At 49.3% G+C, this 20,622-nt stretch overlaps 1 protein-coding gene across 2 annotated transcripts; it reads right to left on the bottom strand.

Moving 5' to 3' along the window:
* Window positions 1-2,452: 2,452 nt before the first annotated feature.
* KLHL36 (kelch like family member 36) lies at window positions 2,453-20,618 on the bottom strand. Of its 2 annotated transcripts, none has more exons than XM_066194708.1 (5): window positions 20,410-20,618; window positions 16,572-16,653; window positions 11,861-12,934; window positions 10,808-10,965; window positions 2,453-4,501 (listed from the first exon to the last, which is right to left on the bottom strand). In XM_066194708.1, exons 2-5 carry the CDS (start codon window positions 16,629-16,631, stop codon window positions 3,946-3,948), a joined length of 1,848 nt encoding a protein of 615 aa, XP_066050805.1. In that variant the 5' UTR covers window positions 16,632-16,653; window positions 20,410-20,618; the 3' UTR covers window positions 2,453-3,945. The 2 variants fall into 2 exon arrangements, with proteins under 2 accessions (XP_066050805.1, XP_066050806.1); XM_066194709.1 differs by lacking the exon at window positions 20,410-20,618 and adding an exon at window positions 16,770-16,786.
* Window positions 20,619-20,622: the final 4 nt, after the last annotated feature.

The raw sequence follows: 20,622 nt of genomic DNA, 5'->3' as shown, positions 1-20,622 counted from the left end.
AATTGCTGATGTAAAAAGCTTAAGCATGGACTAGTTCAAGCAGAAACACATCTGAAGTGTGGACAAGCCTTTAGTAGATTATGTAGATGCTTGACTCAGTGTTTCAATTATCTGTGCAGAACTTCTGGCTACTTAATTGTGACTTATTCATCCTTATCTTAAGTATATGTCTTCCCTCTTCTCATTCAATCATCTCTTTCAGTTCTGGGCTGTCAAAAGAACCAGCAAGTCTCCATCTCACCTTCCCCTCATGTTCTGTCACCGAACCCATCACCATAAAAACAAGGGTAAATCTTTTCCCAAAGCAACTCCGAGTTCCAGGAGGAACTAAAAAGTGTGTGTAGCACCAACAACCCCGTGACTGGGCTGTGTCCTCCGTGCGTGGAGTTACCAGCAAGGAGGAGGAAGCTGTGAGTAGCTGAGCTGTGCTCTGACTCTCACAGCGCGGTGACAGAACCTCTCCATCTGCCCTGACCTGATCCCTGAGACACCCCAAAGCCATAAGTTCACGGAGGAATAATTAGCATCTCGCTCATTATTGCATTCATGAGAACTGAAATAGCTCAAGAAGCTGAAATAAAATAATATTTAAAGCCTGTCACGCCAGGTTTTTTTGGGGGTGTGTTTTTGGGGGGGGGGGGGCGGTTTTTTTTGTCTTACTGGTCAGAGCTTTGCTAAGACGTACCAGCAAGGGAAGAATCACAATTCAAATCTGGGCTTGTTTTCTGCAAGTTAAATTGCTCTCAGAAAGAGTACTGAAGGTTAAATTATTTCTTTACATTCCCTAGACACACAACCCCTTTTTTTTGCTGTCATGCAAGAATCCAGAATCCTAAACAGCTCCCAGAAAATCAGGAGTCTTTGGAAGAAACCACTGAAAGCAGCCTGATCTCTTACACAGAAAGACACCAGCACATTTTTACATTTTTCTCAATTTAAAATTTCAACTCGAGAACAAAAATATTTCCATCTTTTTTCTCCAGCCTTCAAAACAATTGTATCTCACACCAGACTGTAATTTTTCCTCAGGGTACCTCGAGGGATTTGTTATCTAACGTCAGTTACAGGCGGCAGCTCCTTGACACGCCAATGCCACGATACAAGCATGGAAGTGTGGGAAGAGCAAACCTGAAGGCTTTGGTTGCTGCTTTGTTTCAGGTAAAACAAGCTTTCCTCAGAATTTGGCAATGGAAGCCTTTTTTAAAAATGAGGTAGAGCAGTAGTTATTTTTCCCTGGGGCAGGAAGAAAGAGCTGTGCTTCCTGGCAAGAGTAAAACGCTTCAGAGCTTAGGGATGAGGGCAGGTTCAGGAGCCAGGCTGAACCAAGAGAATGCACCTTCCCTCCACCAACCCTAGTTCCTTACCAAGAGCACTGTTCAGACCTCAAAACCCAGGGCAGAAATCCACTCGTGTCACACAATTTCTCCTTTTCCTTTTTCAGAAATTCCAGCACACAATTCCCCAAAGCCGTGCAGTCCTGGGGAACGTGGGTGATCTCCAAGCTGCCTGTGCTGTCTGCACTGTCTGCTGACACTTCCCAAGGGATGATCAGGCACATCTGGATCCACAACATCGCAAATCGAGGGGTGATCAGCCACATCTGGATACAAAACACCCTAAATCCAGGGGCACTCTGCCAGACCCTGCCTTTAGACCCCCTTTAGCTTGGAGGTGCAAATGGAGATCCCTCGTTCCTTTAGTAATGTAAAAATCTTCTGGCAACGACAGGTGCGATCCCCCAACGACCTCTAATGACACAGGAGATCACTCACTCACAGCCTCTGGCTTTGGTACTTTCCCCAACACACAAACCAGGGGAAATATGGCTTGCTTTGATGAGCACTGAAGCTGGCTTTTGTTCATGCAATGAAGTTTAACGTTAAGAAATTGTAAATTGTTTTATCTACACACCATTAAATACTGTCTTTGAAACCACCCTACAAACTGGATTGGATCTTTTGTCAGCCCTGCAAAAATGTGAAAAGGAATTTCATAGAATCACAGAATGGTTTGGCTTGAAGGGACCTTAATATTCATCTTGTTTCACCCCCTCCCATGGCAGGGACACCTTCCACTATCCCAGGGTGCTCCAAGCCATGTCCAGCCTAGCCGTGGACACTTCCAGGGATCCAGGGGCAGCCACAGCTTCTCTGGGCACCTGTGCGAGGGCCTCCCCACCCTCACAGGAGAGAATTCCCTCCCAATACCCCTTCCATCCCCACCCTCTGGCAGTGGGGAGCCATTTCCCCTTGTCTCTTCTGACTGTCTGGAGCAGAAAAAATGAATTATCTAAAGAAGTTCTATTTCTACTTCACACTGTTTAATTCACCTTCCTACTAAAATGTTTCCACCATTATGAATTTCACTGAAAAATGATTACAGGATTATCTTTTTCCAATTAATCACAAAGGAAAACCTCAGTGAAATCAATACACAAGATATCAGACTGTGATGAATAGAATATTCTAAACTGGATTTATTGTTCCCGGACATTAATGTAATACATAAACACGTTAAAAGAGGGGATATAGTAACAAGCAACCCAGTAACAGAAAAAAAGCAGGTCTTTGAAATTTTTCTTCTTTACTTACACATGAAAATGTCCCCAAAAAGTTAAGTAGTGGTCAGTCAACATAGCAAGGATTTCAGATATTTAAAAAAATAATGCCAAAAACTTGTCAATGAGTTTGTCATAACCAAAATGTTTCATTTGGGTTTTTTTGTTTGGTTGTTTTTTTTGTGGTTTTTTTTTTTAAATTTTATTTTTAGGCTAAAAAAGAATAACCATTACCTCATGCAGTATAGAAAGGCTTTAAAATAAATGCATTAATGCAAATGAACGACTGACTCCTGAGGCTTTTTTTTTTTAATTAAAAAAACCCAAAAAAACCTCAAAAGAGTTTCAGAAAATTAATTCCAACTAGTTTTCTTAGCATTGAAGAATCAGCCTATAACCTCCTTGCACTCCGGAAGTTTATTGTTACCTCTTTCAATTCACATGTGCTTGTAGTAGGTCTTAGATTTACCAGCGTTTCAAATGAAATTAAGTGCAAAAATGTTTTCTTAGTGTTTTCCTATTATTGAGGAGAGTAGTTGGGGAGGGAAAAAAAAAAAAAAAGATGAAAGAATGAGGGGTAGCAGGATATCACCTGCACATACACCAGATGCAAGAAAAGGCAAATCTGAAATACATGGAAAGGGAGATGGGAGAGGAGCACTGAGAAAAAAAAAAATAACAGCAAAGATCAACAGCTGAACTTTAAACCAAAGCCCTTGAAGTCCACTCAGCAGATCAGCAGTCACTGAAATAAAGCGTGTTTATGAGCATGGCTGGCGAGCTGGGCTCTGGGGGAGCTGGAATTGTGACAATAGTCCCAATTCCAGCTGACTGCCTGACAATGCTGGGAATGCCAGTGCTGCTCCAACAGCTGCACCACGTCCTGGCCAAGCCACACAGAGACCAAAGATCATCAAATGACGAGTTCCTGACGCCAACAACGGGGTCACGAGCACAGAGCAGCAACTTCTATAGTCAACAACATAATACATGGCAAACGAGAGACCGAGTTAGCAAAATGTGGTATAAAAAAGTATAAAAGTTGTTTTCAAAAACTTCCTTAAAATGTCGATATAATACGATGTGTGTGGAAATGCCATGAACCACAGAAGGAAAAGCCTAAGCCTTAACGTTCAGGAGAGCAGAGGAACCTCTCTGGACACCTCACCCTTTGTATAGCAAGAGGGGGAGTTTTTGGTTTCTTTTGCTGTTTTTACCTTAAACGTGAGTTTAATCTAAAAACCACATTCAAGTGTACATTTTCTGAGGCTTCAGAAGATGCCCTCCCCACCCTGTTTAAAAAGAAAAAAGAATAAAGGTTACATAGAAATGTCTAAATACAAGGTTCTTTCGGAGTCCACCATCCAAGGGTGGCTATCCAGGAGCGGTCATCTTCCCCGATCTTGATGTTTCTTTGTTTTTATCTTTTTCTTTTTGTCCTCTGTTTTGGGTTTCAGGGCACAGACACATGCGGACACTCCGGCAATGGCTTTGGGCAAGTCCGTCCCTTTGCACCACTTATTCTTCTCCTTATCATAGACCTGGACAGTTTTGGAGAAGACAGCTTCCTCCCAGCTGTAGCCTCCGAGGATGTAAATCTTGCCTTCCCAAACTGCCACCCCCGACTCGCTGTTGGCTTGCAGCAGAGGGGCCACTCGGGTCCACTGGTTGCACTGGGGGCTGTAGGACTCCACGCTGAGGATGTCGAAGCGAGCCATGGTCTCGATGTTGTCGTCGCTGCCGCCGATGGCGTAGATGTTGTCCTGCAAGGTGCACATGCTGTGCCAGCCCCTGGCCGTGATCATGGGCCTCTTCTCCTCCCACACGTCCGTGCGGTAGTCATAGCACAGCAGGTTCTTTCTGTAGGGGCCGATCTGGTAATCGTGGCCTCCCGAAATGTACACGAATTCCTTGTAGACCGTGCCAGCGTGGCCATAGGTAAACCTGGGGCAGGCAAACAGCAACAGTCCTTATGGGTTTTGTTGAGACACACAAGCATGCAGCAGGGACTGCGCTAAAGAAGCAAATAAATGGTAACTGAAGGCAGAAGAATCCCTGATCTGGTGGTTACCCAGTAACTCCTCTCATTCCCAGGGCCTCACCCTGCACTGCAGAGTGCACAGCCTGACAACCACTTTTAAATCAGCCTTTCCATAGCTGGTCGCTACAGAGCACTAAGGCATGACAATCACTTTCTAATGCATCCTCTAGAGTGTGTCACACAACAGAAATAGCCCATCCTGCTCTACTGGCATGACCTTCACTCCCATTTTTCTGCTCCAGTGCTTGGCTCGCATCAGTCTGAGAGGGCCAGAGAGGGAAAAATATCCACATCTCAGTAAGAGTTTTCGTGACAGAAAGGGGAAATAATCATGACACCTCTCAGACTTACCAGTAGGGATAAACCAAGAGAAACTGAGAAGAAAACTGCTGCTGCCTTGCCCTTGCACAGCTTCAGGTCACATTTCTTACCCACAGGCGCTCTCTGCCCCACTCATCTGCAGTCCCAACACAGGCAGTGTCCTTTCCATGAGCCATCTGTGTGCTCTACCATCACTGCCCTACAGGTGGGAACTTCTTTGGTCACCCCAGGACAGGGCAGCAGACCCCAGTCCATCACGGATCATGGTGAAGTAAGAGAAAATGAGATGGTGGAAGCAACACCGTGCACGCTGCATCCAGAGGGCAGAGGGAAACCCCCTTTGATCATCTATAATAAAGCCACCACAAACCTTAATCTCCAGGCTGTTCTTACCTTCATGCTGGGCTATTCCTGACCAAACCCCTTTGAGCTCTCAGAAATGGACAGCCAAGGTGATGCAGCAACAGCAGCTTTGAACATATCGTTCCAACACGTCTTTTTTTCCTCTTTTGGTGGGGGAGTCAAAAGACGCAGCACCAGCCGCAGCAAATTGGTTCTCACGAGGAACCTGAACGATTCAATACCCACAGGGCACAGAGCAATGTACTCATCATGCTGCACTCACGAGCCTCTACCACCATCCTTTGTAGTCAGGCACTCAAGACAAGGCAACCTCCACGGCAGACAAAGCTCTGTTAGCACTGCTTTAGCCTTTGAACCATGCCTGAACATGCTGGAGCTCCGTGTGGAGAGAACCCTGAGCTGTTTTTATTTCGCAGGCCAATGGTTTCTCTGAGCCACGCAAATGCTATCGGAACATCTTCCGCACACCTGAGTGCCAAGGGAAAAAGATGGACTAGAAAAGAAACCCCACGTTTACCCTGAAAGCACAATGCTTCTGAGAAGAGCTAAAAGGTGGTTATTACTTTAGATGCCTACCGAAACCTCTGATCCCTGTCTGAATCAGGTATTTTAATAGGCTCCTGCTACAAGAAGCAGAAAAATCCCTGACACGTTTGGGCTGATAATGATGAGTGACCAGGACAGTCTGTTCAACTACGGGGGCTGAAGCACCAGCCTGGGAGATCCTGCAGAGGTGACTTCACAGCTGTTCTGCTTCTTGGCCTCTCAGGGAAAAGACAGGAAGAAAAAAGGACAGAACTTTGGTACAGTTATGGATTTTATCCAAAAAGGCAACTCAGAATTTCCACAGCTCTCAATGTGCCTCATAATGGAAGCAGTTAATTCATGCTCAGTGCTTCTGGTGGACACGATGTACCTTGAGCACATGAACCCCTGCTTTCACCCCTAATAGAAATACCAGAGCAGGTGAAGTGCCCTGAGATGCTGCTCCACCTTGTCTGAGGTCTCCTCCAGACAAGAACCAGGACTGTCCATCTCCAGTGGTTCCTGGGCTGTGTGTCAGAGCCTGTGTTTCTCTACACACACAGCAATGGGTTTAAAAATGCTCAGTCTGGGGATGGGATGGACTGCTTGAGTTCAGTTCATTTCAAACTGCAGCAGACTTGAAACCCACATGAAACCAAGCTAACTGGAGGCTGTGCTGTACCAGGGAGTTTGGAGGAGCCAGGAGGAGGACAGTGCAAGGACACCAAATCCACCCCAGCGTTAGTGCACTGCTGATGGCAATCTCACTGCAGTCACCATTCAGGGAAAAAATGACCCTCAGTTAATAAAAACTTGCATGGCCTTTGGAGAATGGTGAATGGTTAAATATTCTCCTACTCTGGAGTCCTGTGCAGGTAAGCAAGCAGTAGCCATTGTCTCTCAAGCACAGGCATGCAGCCCAGCACAGGCAGCTGCAGAAAAAACACTGATCTGGTTCTTCTGCCTCAGTCAATGGCTGTGCCCAGGGAACAGCAACAGCTGAGAGAGTGGTTTGACAGAAACAATCAGATCTGAAGCACCAAACCCACCATCAATTTGTTATTGTCCAGTATAGGACAATTTCCCACTGAAGTGCACCACAAGTGTTTCACTTTGCCTCACTTCTGAAAGCTCATCCGAAATAGCATCACTTTCATAGGAACTGCATGAAACAGATGCTAAATTGAAACCAATCAATACAAATCCTTTCTACAAGGCCTGTGATTGAGAGAGGGGCATTTCTAAATGGGTAACAGAACGGGCACATCAATAGAGTGGGTCCAGACATCCTCCAACAGAAAGCATTGAGAGTTTTGGCAGTGTTATCTGCAAGAGTGGCCAGAAAAAAGCAGAGGCATTAAGAGAAAGGAGATTTCATTTTAACATCTGCTGGAGCCTGGTGCTGATTTTCAATGCCTTAACCCAGATAGAAAAATTAGTTCCTGACCCAGTAACACCATTCAAATGTTAGAAAACCTACCATTTACTGTCCGAGACAGAACACATAACTCACTAAAGCTTTGGGAATCCCCTACTCCAACCAAAGTCCAGGTGAGTTGTGGTTGCTCTGAATCTCGCTGTCCACCTGTTGCAGCCCTGCGAGATCATTCATGACCCAACCGGCAGAGCAGATACCATCGCTCCCCAACCTGTTCCAACACAGCTCCTCACACACCAGCTTTCAGTTGTTCTGCCAAACTTTAACCTAGGGCCACTCAATTAATTTCGCTGCTGTCTGCAGCAGGCCTTTTCATGGTCTGCTCAGGGTGAGAACAGGCTGCCCCACCTCCTGCTCTGCCAAGCTCGTCAGCCACCACTGCTCCCTGCCGGGCTAGAAACTATGACAGAAACTGCTCCCAGTTTCTGGGAAAAGGGGCAAAAAATAGAAGACCTCTCTGAAGAAAGGGAAAGGTATCCCACAACCAAGGACCCTAATGAGCGTCAGGCAAAATGAATTCCCTTGTAGCAGGCTTGGACCAGGTCCACCCTTTAGACAACTTGGCTGAAGTTTTCCCCGTGAAGCATCTGCCCCAAGAGGCTGTTTGCTTCTCCGGCAAGACAGCCTTAGTTCAGTCAAAACAGCACACTCCTTCCAAGAGAGTGCTTAGGGAAAACAACGTGTTGTTTTGACCATATAGGGTGGGAAGGAGACGGGGGTAAGTGGAGATAAAGGAGAGCCTGTAAAGTTCTTCTTTAGAGGAGCCAGACTGCGAAGAGCAGCGTGGACATGGGATTTGGCACTGGCATGTGTGCTCAAGGACACAACCACTGCCTTTCCCCCGCAAATCTCCACACACGTGGCAAGCTCTAACCCATGGGAAGCAAAAAAACAAACCCATTTTCTGCATGTTCAGCATAGAAGCTTTAACAAACAACCTCTGAGAGTCCCACCCCACACAGCTCGAGTGGAACAACACAAGCTCACACCCCAGAATGACCTCAACATGAGCCTGTCACTCCAGGGAACAGGATTCCAGGCAATTGCTGGCTTGGGGCAGTCAGGAATGGCACCAAAAAGCCTGCTCTGGTGGTCAGGCTCCCAAGAGGACCAAAACACCTGCACGTGGTCTCTTCAGAGGGGAGAAGACAGAAAAACACAGGAAAAGAGGCAGTTTTGTTGGGATACATTGCCTGAGCAGGCAGTCAGGAAGCAGAGGACTGGAGCTTCTGGTTTCCTCTACAAGAAAAGTCTTGCTGCTAGAATAGGGCTGGGGGAGATGTTATTTGAGTGAAACAAGAACTTAAATCTGTTTGAGGAACAAAACCATGTGGTGAGGAGGAAAAAAGAGATCAGCTGAGGAGTGAGTTGAAGGGAAGACTGGAGCAGGCAGCAGGAACTGTAGCTAGAATGCTTTTAGTCCTGAATGCATCACAGAATCCTCTCCCATCCTTCCTTCATTGCCAGTAAATCACAGACTCACAGGGATGGGGCAGCCAGAGCTTCTCTGGACAACCTGTTCATCACCATCTCACAGAAAAGAATTTTTTTCTAGTATCTGATCTAACCTTGCCCTCTGCCTGTGGGAAGCCATTCCCCCTTGTCCTGCCACTCCAGGCTCTTGTAAAATGTCTCTCTCCATCTTTCCTGGGGGCTCCCTTCAGGCACTGGAGTGCCACAGTTAGGTCATCCTGAAGCTTCTCTCTTCCAGATTGAACAATCCCAATTCTCTCAGCCTGTCCTCTTAGGAGAGGTGTTCCATCCCTCTGATCATCCTGGTGCCTCCTCTAGACTTGCTCCAACAGCTCCACCTGAAGTACCTCAAGGAAAGGCTGCCCAGACCCTTTCCAGCAGCCCCAAATCTGCACTGCTCACCCAGCTCAAACAGTGGTTGTGTGTCAGAAAGGTTCCTGTTTCTCACTTCTGAGCCTGGCCTTTTGCAACCTTCACAAACTTCTTTTTGCTTTATTTCTTCCGTGCAGAAACACACAAACAATTCACTGCCCAGCACCAAATGGGAAAAAAGGGCTGAAAACACAAAAAATCCAAAGGCGCCAAGAGTCCACTCAGATCTAACTGAAGACACTTAAACGTGCAAGACAGCAGCTGCAAGGAAAAGTGGGAAGCTGTCTAGTTCACCACACAGCTGAGCTGACACAGGGACAGAGCAACAGGAGGAGAGGATGCAGAATCATTTATTTGTGTGCAAGAATAATTTGTCCCACTTCCTGCAGTGTAAGAGGGGTCTGTCCCCCAAGGGGGGACTTTTGCCTCATCCAAGCAGGCCAGCCAGGCAATCCAATAAAAAATTAACACCCACAAGTCAAAGTTCACTTTAAATGCTACAGCTGCAGAATTCCCAAAGCCAGCACATAGGTAGCAGTTGGAATACGCAGACAAACTGCCCCTTTTGGGAGCCTGGGCGGATTAAACCAACTGTGTGAACTTCCCCAGGACCATTTATGAGTAAAAATATCCGTACAGGATACACCCTACAGGTGACCCCAGTTAACAGAAGGATTTAGGACCTACACAGCTTCCCAGGAAGGGCTGTGGTGTTTAGCCCCAACTGCTGGATCTGCCTATGTGAGCAGAAATAAAAAAGCATCCTGCTTGTGAAGAGCACTCGAGCCCAGCTGTTAGCCTGGATCAGCCTTGCATTGCAGCACCTGCCCAAAATAGAATTGGGCAACAGGCTTCTGTGCCTTCACTGGCTGCCTCTGGCTCTGCAGCTCTGCAGCTCAGGGACCAGGGAAAAACCCTGGACTCTCAAACCAAACTGCAGGAACCTGCTCTGTGATGCCATGGGGAAAGCCAGCACTGCTGCTGAGGCTTCAGACATCATGGAAACACCATCCAGACAGCCAGTGTCCCCGTGATTCCCACAAATGTGAAACAGCACTGAATCTGAGTCACTGTCAGCAAATGAAATACAGCCCTGCTGTCCTTCCAAAGTCACTGCTCTGACGTTGATTCGTTGATTCGAGACACAGCAATGTCCTGTTGTTACCACAAGAGCTGCAGGGCTTAAACCTCTCAAAAGCAGAGCAGCCAAGTGTTAACTCAGACAGTGAGAGAGAGAGAGAGCTCACATTTGCCAGGGTTCTGTGTTCCCAACACAGGTAAATGTGTTTAGCTGTGACAGCCAACCTGAGCAGCCAAACACAGAGCAACACCCCACGAGGAAAACCATCACACCAAGGGGACAAAGTAAGGTCAAAGAAATGACAAACCCCTTCGACCAAGATGTGAAAAGTGCTTCTGAAAACATTCAACTCCAAGTGGCCTCAGGAAAAGCTTTGTAAGAACTGTAGAATGAAATGATCAGAGCTCTCCCTCCCATCCTCCAGATGCACCTTGGGATGAAATTTAAAACCTCACTGACACGAGGCACACTGCCTGCTCGGATCCCAGCTGCTGCTGTGGTTTGATATGGCTGATGCCACAGTGGTTTTACATCCCCTTCCCTCCCTTCCAGGTTCCCATTCATCAGTTACAATCACACAAGCTCCCTTTAGTGCCACTCTTCAAACACAGGGGATCTACCAAGGAGCTCAGTTACCTGGGCAGTCCTGCTATGTAGGTCCAGGAGTCCTTCTGAGGGCTGTAGGTCTCAACTGAAGACAGGGCCCCGTTCTCATTCCTGCCACCAACAGCCACCAGCATGTCAGTGATCGCTCCCAGGTAGAAATCTACTCGTCGCTGTCTCATGGAGGCAACCTGGCAAAGAAAATAACCTGCTGGCATCGTCCAGTGTCTGGTGAGCAAGGGACTGAAGGGCTATCCATGTCTGAGGATGGGGCAGTTGCTCCTTCCCCTTTAGTTGGTAAGGAGAGATTCTGGTTTTGACCATTATATCCATACAACACTTGTTTTTCTGCAGTAGCATCCATTTTCAAACAAGGGGAAAACAGGAAACATCTAAGAGACAGGTTACTCTATAAACGTTTGTGTTTATAGGAACTCCTTCCCAAACTCTGCAAGAAACAGGTATTGGAATCACTGAAAACCACAAGTGAACCATCCAGGATGAGTGATCCACAGAGGAATCATGGTTGGTTCATATAAAAACCATAACTGGCCCATATAGGAACCATGATTGGTCCATATAGGAACAAGGAATGCCTGATGCAGTGACCTACACAGATGAGGGGTTTTGTGGCAAGACTGGGAGCAAAGGGCTTGTTCTAAAGGACATTTAGCACAGAAACACTTGACGATTGTCACAGACATTTCCTTTTTACATCACACCATTTTTGATTTATATGTACTATTGCTTGAGGAAGATGAACCAAGCAATCCCCTTAAGTCCATTCCAGCATTACTCCCAGAAGTTATCTAAAGAATTGCAGGTGGATGCTGACCAGGAATTTCTCAGCTGACATGCCCAAATCCCAAATGAAGCTGAATATCTGCCCCAAACTCTTTTGCTCTTTGTGCAATTTAAGCATTCCCACAAAGGACTCCATTAGCTGCTCCAGCTTAACTAACTTGACTTTTCATTCGGAAGCACTGCCGTGTTGACTAACAAGCCCTGTCCTTCCACCAGAAAAGGAGAAAAACACTCTAAACGTAAAGGACTTTGAACAGAGAAATAATACAGCTCAAGTCTCACCTTTATCCACTGGTTACAGCGGGGATCATACCTATATAGGAGATTTGACGCCGCATCCCCTCCATTGTCCCGGGAAAAGCTGCCCCCGGCTATGAAGATGAAGCCTCCCAAGACCGCGACGCAGTGGTGACTCCTCCTGGCCGGCAAGGGCGTTTCCGCCACCCACTGCCCCTTCCCGGTGTCCAGGAAGCAGGTGTCATCGCAGAGCTCCAGGCAGCGCTCCGACACCTCCCCGCCCACGAAGAGCAGCCGCTCCTCGCAGGTGCGCAGGGCCGTGCGCTTGGTCTGCAGCACCGGCTGCGCCGTCACGTTGTTGTGGTAGTTGACGGCCTCCTCGATGAAGCCCTCGCAGTTGGCCTCCTTGGGCAGCAGCGAGCACACGGCGGGCTTCACCCGGTGCAGGAGGTCGCTCTTGGGGATCAGGGGGAAGTGGATGTTGTCCAGCACTTGGTAAGCCTCGTTCTCCCGCTCCGGGTACTGCGTCAGCCACTGCAGGGCGGCCTGCAGCAGGTCGTGCTCGCACTCCTGCTGCACGTCGCTGCTGTCCAGGTACTGGCACAGCTTCTGCAGGGAGACGTTCTGCAGGAAGTCCGGGGTGAAGGAGAGCGTGCCGAAGTTCTGCAGGATGAAGGAGTCGATGTAGGAGTCAAGGCGCTTCAGGTTGTAGATGGAGGCCAGCTCCTGCAGGTACAGGTAGTTCTCCTCGCTGACTTCGTTCTCCAGATACTCGCAGCAGAAGTCGACCACCTTCCAGATCTGCAGCAGGTGAGCGGTCTCGAGCACGTAGTCGATGTTCCCTCCATCCAGAGACAGCTCGCTGCCGTACAGGAAATCCACCACGGCCTTGAGACCGATGTAGGAGGCTCCAAAAAGCTCCACCTCCTTCTGGTGGGCCTCCCTCATGCCGATGGTGAACATGGAGTTGAAGTAGTCACTGCACACGGCCAGGAGGTTCCTGTGGGCCGGGACTCTCTGCTCATCCACCACCAGCACAATGTCACAGAAGAGGCCTCGGTGCCTCTGCTCGTTCAGACTCTGCAGGACCAGACTGGAGTGGTCATCCCACCTGTACACCTGGAAAACAAAACCAGTGTCAGGCAGGCGGCACTTTCACCAAGATCAGCTCCAGAGTGGAATGCGTTTTCCCACTAAGGGCAGCCCTACCTAAGTCAGAGACACCTTTTTTCTGTTGCACGTTCACATTTCTAATAAATTCTGACGAGGCAGTTGGTGAGTGACACAGTGCGAGCCTGAGCTCCTCACCTTCACTTTGAAAGTCCTATGGAAACTTTTACTGCTTCCTACTCCCCTTCTTTTATAATTTACCCTTCCTTCCCCCACAAGGCTGCACTGAAACCTCCTCCCTGAGGAGTTATGCAGGCACAATTTTCTGAAACTCTTCCACTCATTGTCTCGGAGACATCTTGCTGACATTTCCTTTCTTCCTTGTCCCCCAAATGACTCCTTACAGAGTTCTCCCAGATAAGCCACTCACAGAGCATTTGGAGTGGGAGACACACACAGTGCAGCAGCACTCTGAATTTTCATTCAGCCCATGTATTGTTTGGGTTACTGCTTGCTTGACAGCTACCCCCTCTTAAATCTTTCCAGAGCTCTGCATTTCTAAGCTTGTTAGGGTAAAATCCCTCTCTTTCTTCCCACATTATTCCAGGCACACACACTGCACTCAGAAGTAATAGCTGTGCAAAGCCACACATGTGGAGAGCTGATTCCCACAAGGCTTCTCAGCTTCCAAAAGCTGAGGTGGGTTTTGTTCAAATGAATAGGAGCAGATATTTTTCCTTTTAAAGAAAAGGGAAAATGTCCACAGGACACACCCATTAAGTGCCTTCCTGGGATCCCTCTGCTCCTCACATTCCAACCACCAACTCTGGACGTGTCACTGAGCTTTAGAGGCGACCAGCATTTGCCTCTTTTCTCACAGACTCACATCACCAGCCCCAGGATGAACCAAGATGGAAATATTCTGTTAGCCCTCGAATGTCCTGCAGAACATGAACTGAACACTGCTGGTCAGTCCAGAACGTCAAGTGAAGTTTTAGGACCACCCTGAGGGGGAATTAAATGTGTGATGGCACAGTCAGGTACCTTGTGATGTCTCTTAATAAAAGCCGGGTTAAGGTAAATGCAAATAACCAAATAGTTTAATTACCAAATCCAACCCAGGCAGAGCCTGTGAGAACTTGTAAGAGTGAAAAGGGGTGGAATGGAAGCACATCCCTGCGTCCTACCTAAGCCAGCTCTGAACATTCCTACCTGCCTGAGTCTTGCCCTGTCCTAACCCCCCAGGCTGCATTCCCAGAGGTGACACCTGAACAGGTCACACGGGTGACCTGAGGTCTCTTCAAGCCTTCCAGACGCTCCCCCTTCCCTTCCCCACCAAACTGTGGCTTCTCCTAGAAATCCTAATTACCTGTGGCTCTCCTGGCTGCCTCAGCAGAGAGCACATGATCACAGCCGCCTGGAAAATCCATTACTGGCTTGGTTAAACCACAGAGGGACTCTCTGCACCCACCTGGGTGGAAAGGGTTTGATTCTTAGAGCCAAGAGGGCTTTTTGAGACTCAAATTAACAACCAAATGTGCTGCTCCTAGTGTGACATCCCAGCAGATTCTCTTGATTTCCTTCTGTTCTTTTTTAAACAATGGAGCCCAAGCTGCCAAAAAATCCCGCTGTTGGAATGGCTCTGAACATTCAAGTGTGCAGAGTTAAACCAGTCTAAGGGAAGAGGCTTCAATAATTAAAAGGTTTCTGGATCAAAACTCTTTAATTTGCCTAATCCTCATCACACCTCTGAACTTAAAAAGGGATCTGTGGCATAGACAACAGTGGCTTCCACTGAGGAATAAAACTGCCAGAGATCTGTAACAGGAAAAAAAAAAGGGGGGTTTAAGGACTGTAAAGCTTTTTATCTGCACTTTCCGGAGGTTGGGAAAAGCTGATATTGTACAGGAGCCCAAGCAGAAACCAGGGGGTTGAAGGGAAGGGGAGAAGAAGAAATATAGCAAAGGATAAACCACACTTTTGTGGCAGCTGTAATCAGGGGTAGTTGATGGTGGCAGACGAACAGACAAGAAATAACAACTTGCAGCACCCTCTCCCCAATCTGACTCACGGGGGAGAGGATTGAACCAAATCCTTGGATTGAACCAAATCCTTGGATTGAACCAACCCCATCCTCCCTTCCTCTCATCCCCGGGAACTGGCTGATCATTTCTCTCTAATATTCCCTAATACCACCATCATGCATAACAAGATTACAGCGGAATATAAGATTTGCCAGAGATCCCTCTGTGCTGAGCTGGATGTTGAGTCAGCAGCGTAATCCTGCCCTCAGATACGCCTGGCAACTCGCACTCCTGAAATCCTTGTTGCCATGTGGAACTGCTGCTGCTACAGGAACCAGCCACCAACCCCGCTCCACACTGCACTTGGTACACAGCAACACATTTCAGCCACTCGGAGAGTTCATTTGTTCAGGGAGCAACACACAGGAGCTGAGAGCTGCACATTTCAAAACCAAAGCTGATTTCATGCTGAACTTGAACACCTTTCTCAAGCTATTTATATTCTGTAGAACAGCCTCAGCATTATCCAGTAACTCTCAGTTTAACAGATAGTGACAGCTGCCGTCTAAGCAAGCAAATAAAACAATGCTGTCAAGTTAATTCATTTTTAATGTGATGAATTATCATTACATTCAGACGAAACCATTTAAGTGGCAGACAGGATCGGCACTGGAGGAAAGATTATATTGGTAGGGATGCATTTAAAAATTAGTCCTATTTATCTTTCATCAATTGTGTTAGAGCAGAATTTCAGCTTCTCTTGGATTCAAAGATCTAATTTCCCTCAGACTGTTAATGCAGCACTGCTGCTCATCAATGGTGCAAAAGAAAATGAGTTCTGGCTCATTCAGCTCTGGTAAGACAGATGAAGGCTATGAAAAGTTTCTCTTTTCCAGCTTTTTTTCTGGCATTACAAGGTACCTGTTCTGCAGTTCCTGTAACCACAGCACAAAAGCAGCTTGCACTGGCATGAAACAAAGTGAACATAATAATTACAGCTGTTATTAACATCTTATAAATCATCCTGAGGACCTGCATTAAGAGCTGCCTGAGATGGATTTCCGTGAATTCACAAATAAAAACAATGTATTTGTGCAGGCAGAGATTTGACACAAAGAAAACGAGTCCCACAAGCCTAAGAAAGCAACCCAGGTTCTGTGAGCTCACTGGGGTAACCGCAGTTTGCAGGATCAAGACTCCCAGATTGTACAAAACCAAGACTGAAAGTAAAGAGTAATCCCAGCTTTGCTTTTGCAACGAGCTTGGATTTTACGAGATGGATCAGCATAAAAAACAAACACATCACATTCCATAACTGAATTTTTAGTACAGAGAAACTACTGTGCTGCAGCGATGTGGGTTTCTGAGTTATGAGTCATGATGAGCAGATGCCCATTTGCTGCTGCTTTTCCTTTTTTTCCCCTTAATCACTAGGCAGCAACTTCTACCAAAAATACTTGAGCAGGTAAACCACCATTTCCATCCCTCTTTTTTAAAAGCTCCGAACACTCACATTCCCCCAAACCAGCCCGCCCAAAGGAGACCCTCTACCCCCACCATCCTTCCGTAGCGGGATTTTTTTTTTTTTTTTTTTAATGATAGGCGACACAAACCGTACGAACCTTCGAGGATTCACTTATCTTGTGCGGGCGGCAGATCCTGCTCTGCCGGGTTCCCTCCATGACCGCCCGATCCGCAGCACTCCTGCAACAAAGGCACAGGGAGATGTTCAGCAGCTCGCCAGCCCCTCCTGAGCGCTCACACGCATCTGGTGCCGAACGGGGAGCGCAATTCCCGCACCGCCACGTGCCGAGCTGCACCTTGGAAATGTCCGGGTTAAAAAAAAAAATAAATTTCCCTCCTCGGTGCTGTTCCCTGGTGTTGTCAAAGGTCGGTTGTGTCAACAAGTTGGGCACAGCCCAGTCCAGCGGTCGCTCCGGAATCGGTGCAGGTTTGCCCGGGGAGCGCCGAGCGCTGCCCGGGGCCGGCCGGAGCTCCCCGGCCGCGGTCACCGACCGGCCCCGGCCCTGCTCCGGCAGCTACATCGGCCACGGGGACAAAAACCCGGGCGGAAAACAGCGGGGAAAACAAAGCGGTGACAAATTCCTGGAGGCTGCAGCCGCCCCCTCGGCCCGCACCCGGGGCAGGAAATGCCGGCGGGGCGGGACCCGAGCGGGGCGGGACCGGAGCGGGGCCCGGAGCGGCGGGGGAGGCGCCGGGGCGGGGCGGGGATCCCCCGGCGGGAGAGGGAGAGGACCAGCGCCGGGCAGGGGATGCTCGGACACATCCTGGGAGCTCGGGGCTGTTCCCTGCCCCGGGATGAACGGACAGCACCGGGAGCTCGGGGCTGTTCCTAGTCCCGGGATGCTCGGACACATCCCGGGAGCTCGGGGCTGTTCCCTGCCCCGGGATGCACGGACAGGACCCCTCGGGGCTGTTCCAGCCGGGTCAGGGACGGTACTGGCAGGGCCTGGGCAGACTTGGATACCCGTGCCAGGGGCACTGGCTGCAGGGAACGCAGTGGTTGGTTCGGACCGAGGTGATTAACTCTGCAGTGGGTGCGGCCAGAATCCCCATCACCATCTCCTCTTGCTTACCTGGCATGGCACTACCTGACCTTGTATTCACCTCCCCAGTGGGGCTTTCCCTGCTTCTGTGGGACTTTACCTCATTCATCACGGCCCAGGAGGCTCACCAGAACCCCCTCTGGTGAGCAGCAGGCTTTCCCTGCCTCAGGGAGAAATCAGAGCAAAGACACTACACAGACCCATCGGGTCCCGTTTCAGTGCAATGGTCCCTTCGCAACACTGCAAGGGAAAAAGCCCTTTGCTAAGCCAGCACTCCCGGGTATCCTGCAGAGGTTATCCCCGGGACAGCAGAGGGTTGGCTGTGTGTCCAGGCTCCATCTGCTCTCACCAAGGACAGCCCAGCTTGGACACGTGTCCCAGGTGGTGGCAGAGGATGATGTGCACAGTGTGTGACAGCAGGGGAGTGTGCCACGGCTGCCTGGCGCCAGCACCTCCACCTGCCTCAGTCTCTGCTGCCTCCACTGCAGACCATGGCTCTAGTGACCCAGCCAGCTCCTGGGACAGCCCAGGAAATCAGAGGGGATGATGGGCTTGCACTCATCTATTGATTATGGAGTCTGGAGATGGAAAGTGTTTTTGCCAGCTTTGGTCTCTCCTGCAGCTCTTGTGACCATGAGGAGCTGGGTAAAGACCCTCGACTGTCTGAGTGAAATCCCACTTTGCTGCCAGCCCCAATGCTAACTGTGACTTGTAAATTGACAACCCCAATCCCGTGATCTGTAAATTGACAACCCCAATGCCAAATGTGATCTGTAAACTGACAACCCCAATGCTAACTGTGACCTATAAATTGACAACCCCAATGCTAAATGTGACCTGAAAATTGACAAAACCCCAATGCTAACTGTGACCTAAAAATTCAGGGCAGCCTCTTCCTGAAGGAGAGCATTGTTCTTTCCATCCCTTTCTCTGCTTCTGCACAGAAAAGACAGGGATGGTGAAGCAGGACTGGGGACAGGCATATTGGAAGATTGGAGACGAAGCAAAAAGTGGGGGAGATGCAAAGAGACACAGGGACAAGGCACTTGCAGGGGTGTATTTTAAGATAGAGACAATGCTCCTGGGGGCACATGGCTGTGCAGACCCATCCTGTTGGCTCCCTCCAAATATTCTGAAACCCTTCCTGAACCTTGCAGAACTGTCTAGACAGCTGAAGGTCACTCCAGACTCCCAGGACTTCATGCCTGCTGCAGATGTTTTTTTGAGGAGGTCCAGAAGTCCTCACTTTCTCTTGTACTTCCTCTCCAAGGACTCCTGTGACATGAACAGGTATTTCTGCCAAGCCAGTGACATCTCCCTGACAGAATGCAGGATGTGTTCTGGAGGTCTCAGAAGTGCAATATGAAAAGCAAATCAGAGCTCACCAAAGTCAAAAAAAGTAGGCGATTTCTTCACTCCAGTTACAGCCTGATGAAACTGAGCACAATACTTATTCCTCCATTCATTAAAAAAAAAAAAAATCCATGAAAAGGTGAGAAAGACGAGGAAGAGAAGAGGTTTGGTCCCACAAGGAAAATGTGCATTTCTGATGTTTGGATCTGGCACTGAAAAGTGTGAGGCACGAAGTCCCTAATTAAGAGAATTAACGCTCCAGCCACTGGGCCACGGAGGCCTGCTCAAGGATGAGGTTCTCTCCTCCTAAGGGGATGACATTGGAGTCACCCACCTCTGCCCTAGGAATCATCAGGAGCTGAGGATCAGGGATTGAAGGGGCAAGGACAAGGACAAGGACAAGCAGCAGTGTTACAGGTATAAACAGCAGCAAGTGCCAGTGGATGATAAATGCAGACTACAAAAAATATATTTATGAGCAGATAATGGTCAGCATTAAGGCTTTTGAAAAAATGAAAGTGCTCCTAAAAAGCAAAGAAAATCTATATAAACCCCAGAAGTATTAATGTGTGATTATATTATCATCTAGAGCCTGCAGCCTACAGATACCGAGCGTGATTCACCCAGTGTCCTACACTTGTACTGACTTCAGAAATCTTTCCCTGTTCCCTATGACCTCATCGGATCAGAGAGGCACTGCAGCAGTGGCCGTGCAGGGCCCCGGAGCTCGGGGAGCCTCACGTCACCCGGGGACGGGGATGCAGCTGGAGGAGCTGCGGGCAGGGCTGGGCCTTGGTGGCACTAAAGGGTCCCCGGCAGCCAGGGCTCTTGTCCCTCCAGATGTCTGACAACACGCAGTAACCGTGTGGTAATGAGGTTCCTACTGCTCAGCCATGGACAACACTGATGTCAAACAACCAATCATCATCCCCTGCGAACTTTAAAAGAAACAAAAATGTGATACTTTTCATCAGGAATGTAGTTTTTATTAAATTGCAAACCCAGCCCCACGGGTGTCGGGAGAAACCCACTAAAATGCCTTAAGGACTGGTTGGTAAAACTCCAGTGCTTGGGCACGGCATCACCTGGTGCTGTTTATTTCCAGCCGCGTTCTGCAGAGCAGAGACCTGTCTCTATTTCTGTGGGACTGAAGCGCAGCCTCACCGGCAGCCTCTGAGGTTGGGATGTCTCCCAGCCCGCATCACCCGGGGCGCAGTGACTCGCAGGGATGCGGGATCGTTCCTGGGCAGCGCCGGGAGCCCGGCAGGGGGAGATCGCTGCATTGGAACGGGGCGAGCCGCTCGCACACAGACACGGACACACACGGACAGACACACGGACACACACACGGACAGACAGGCCCTCAGCGCCCGCGCACACCTGGCCCAGCGGCGGCTGTCACCCCCCAAAGTCACCCCGCAGCCGCCGTTCGAGGCCGGGGCCGCCCTCAGCGCTGGGGATGGGGGTGATGCTCAGTCCCGCAGCTCCGCGGCCCCGGCACAGCCCCGAGCCCCATCCCCGCCGCTGTCCCCCCGCTCACCTGCTCCGCTCCGCGCTACCTCCCGTGCGCCCGGCCCGGCCCCCGGCCCCTCCGCGCCGCCGCCGCCGGCTGCTCCATCCCGGTCGCCGCCTCTGCCTCCTTCCTCCTCCCGGCCTTCAGCGGCATCGGGGGGCTGCCGACACAACAGCGGCCGGGAAAAACATCCCCGCGGCGGGTCCGCGCCGCGCCGGGCCGGGCCAAGCCCCGCGGCCC

Source organism: Chamaea fasciata, unplaced genomic scaffold (genome assembly GCF_029207755.1).
Source record: "Chamaea fasciata isolate MVZ Bird 193981 ecotype frontalis unplaced genomic scaffold, bChaFas1.0.hap1 SCAF_12, whole genome shotgun sequence".
In the NCBI taxonomy this organism is placed as follows: domain Eukaryota; kingdom Metazoa; phylum Chordata; class Aves; order Passeriformes; family Sylviidae; genus Chamaea; species Chamaea fasciata.
Note: the sequence above shows the minus strand (reverse complement) of the source record. Positions and strands in the feature narration are given on the sequence as shown.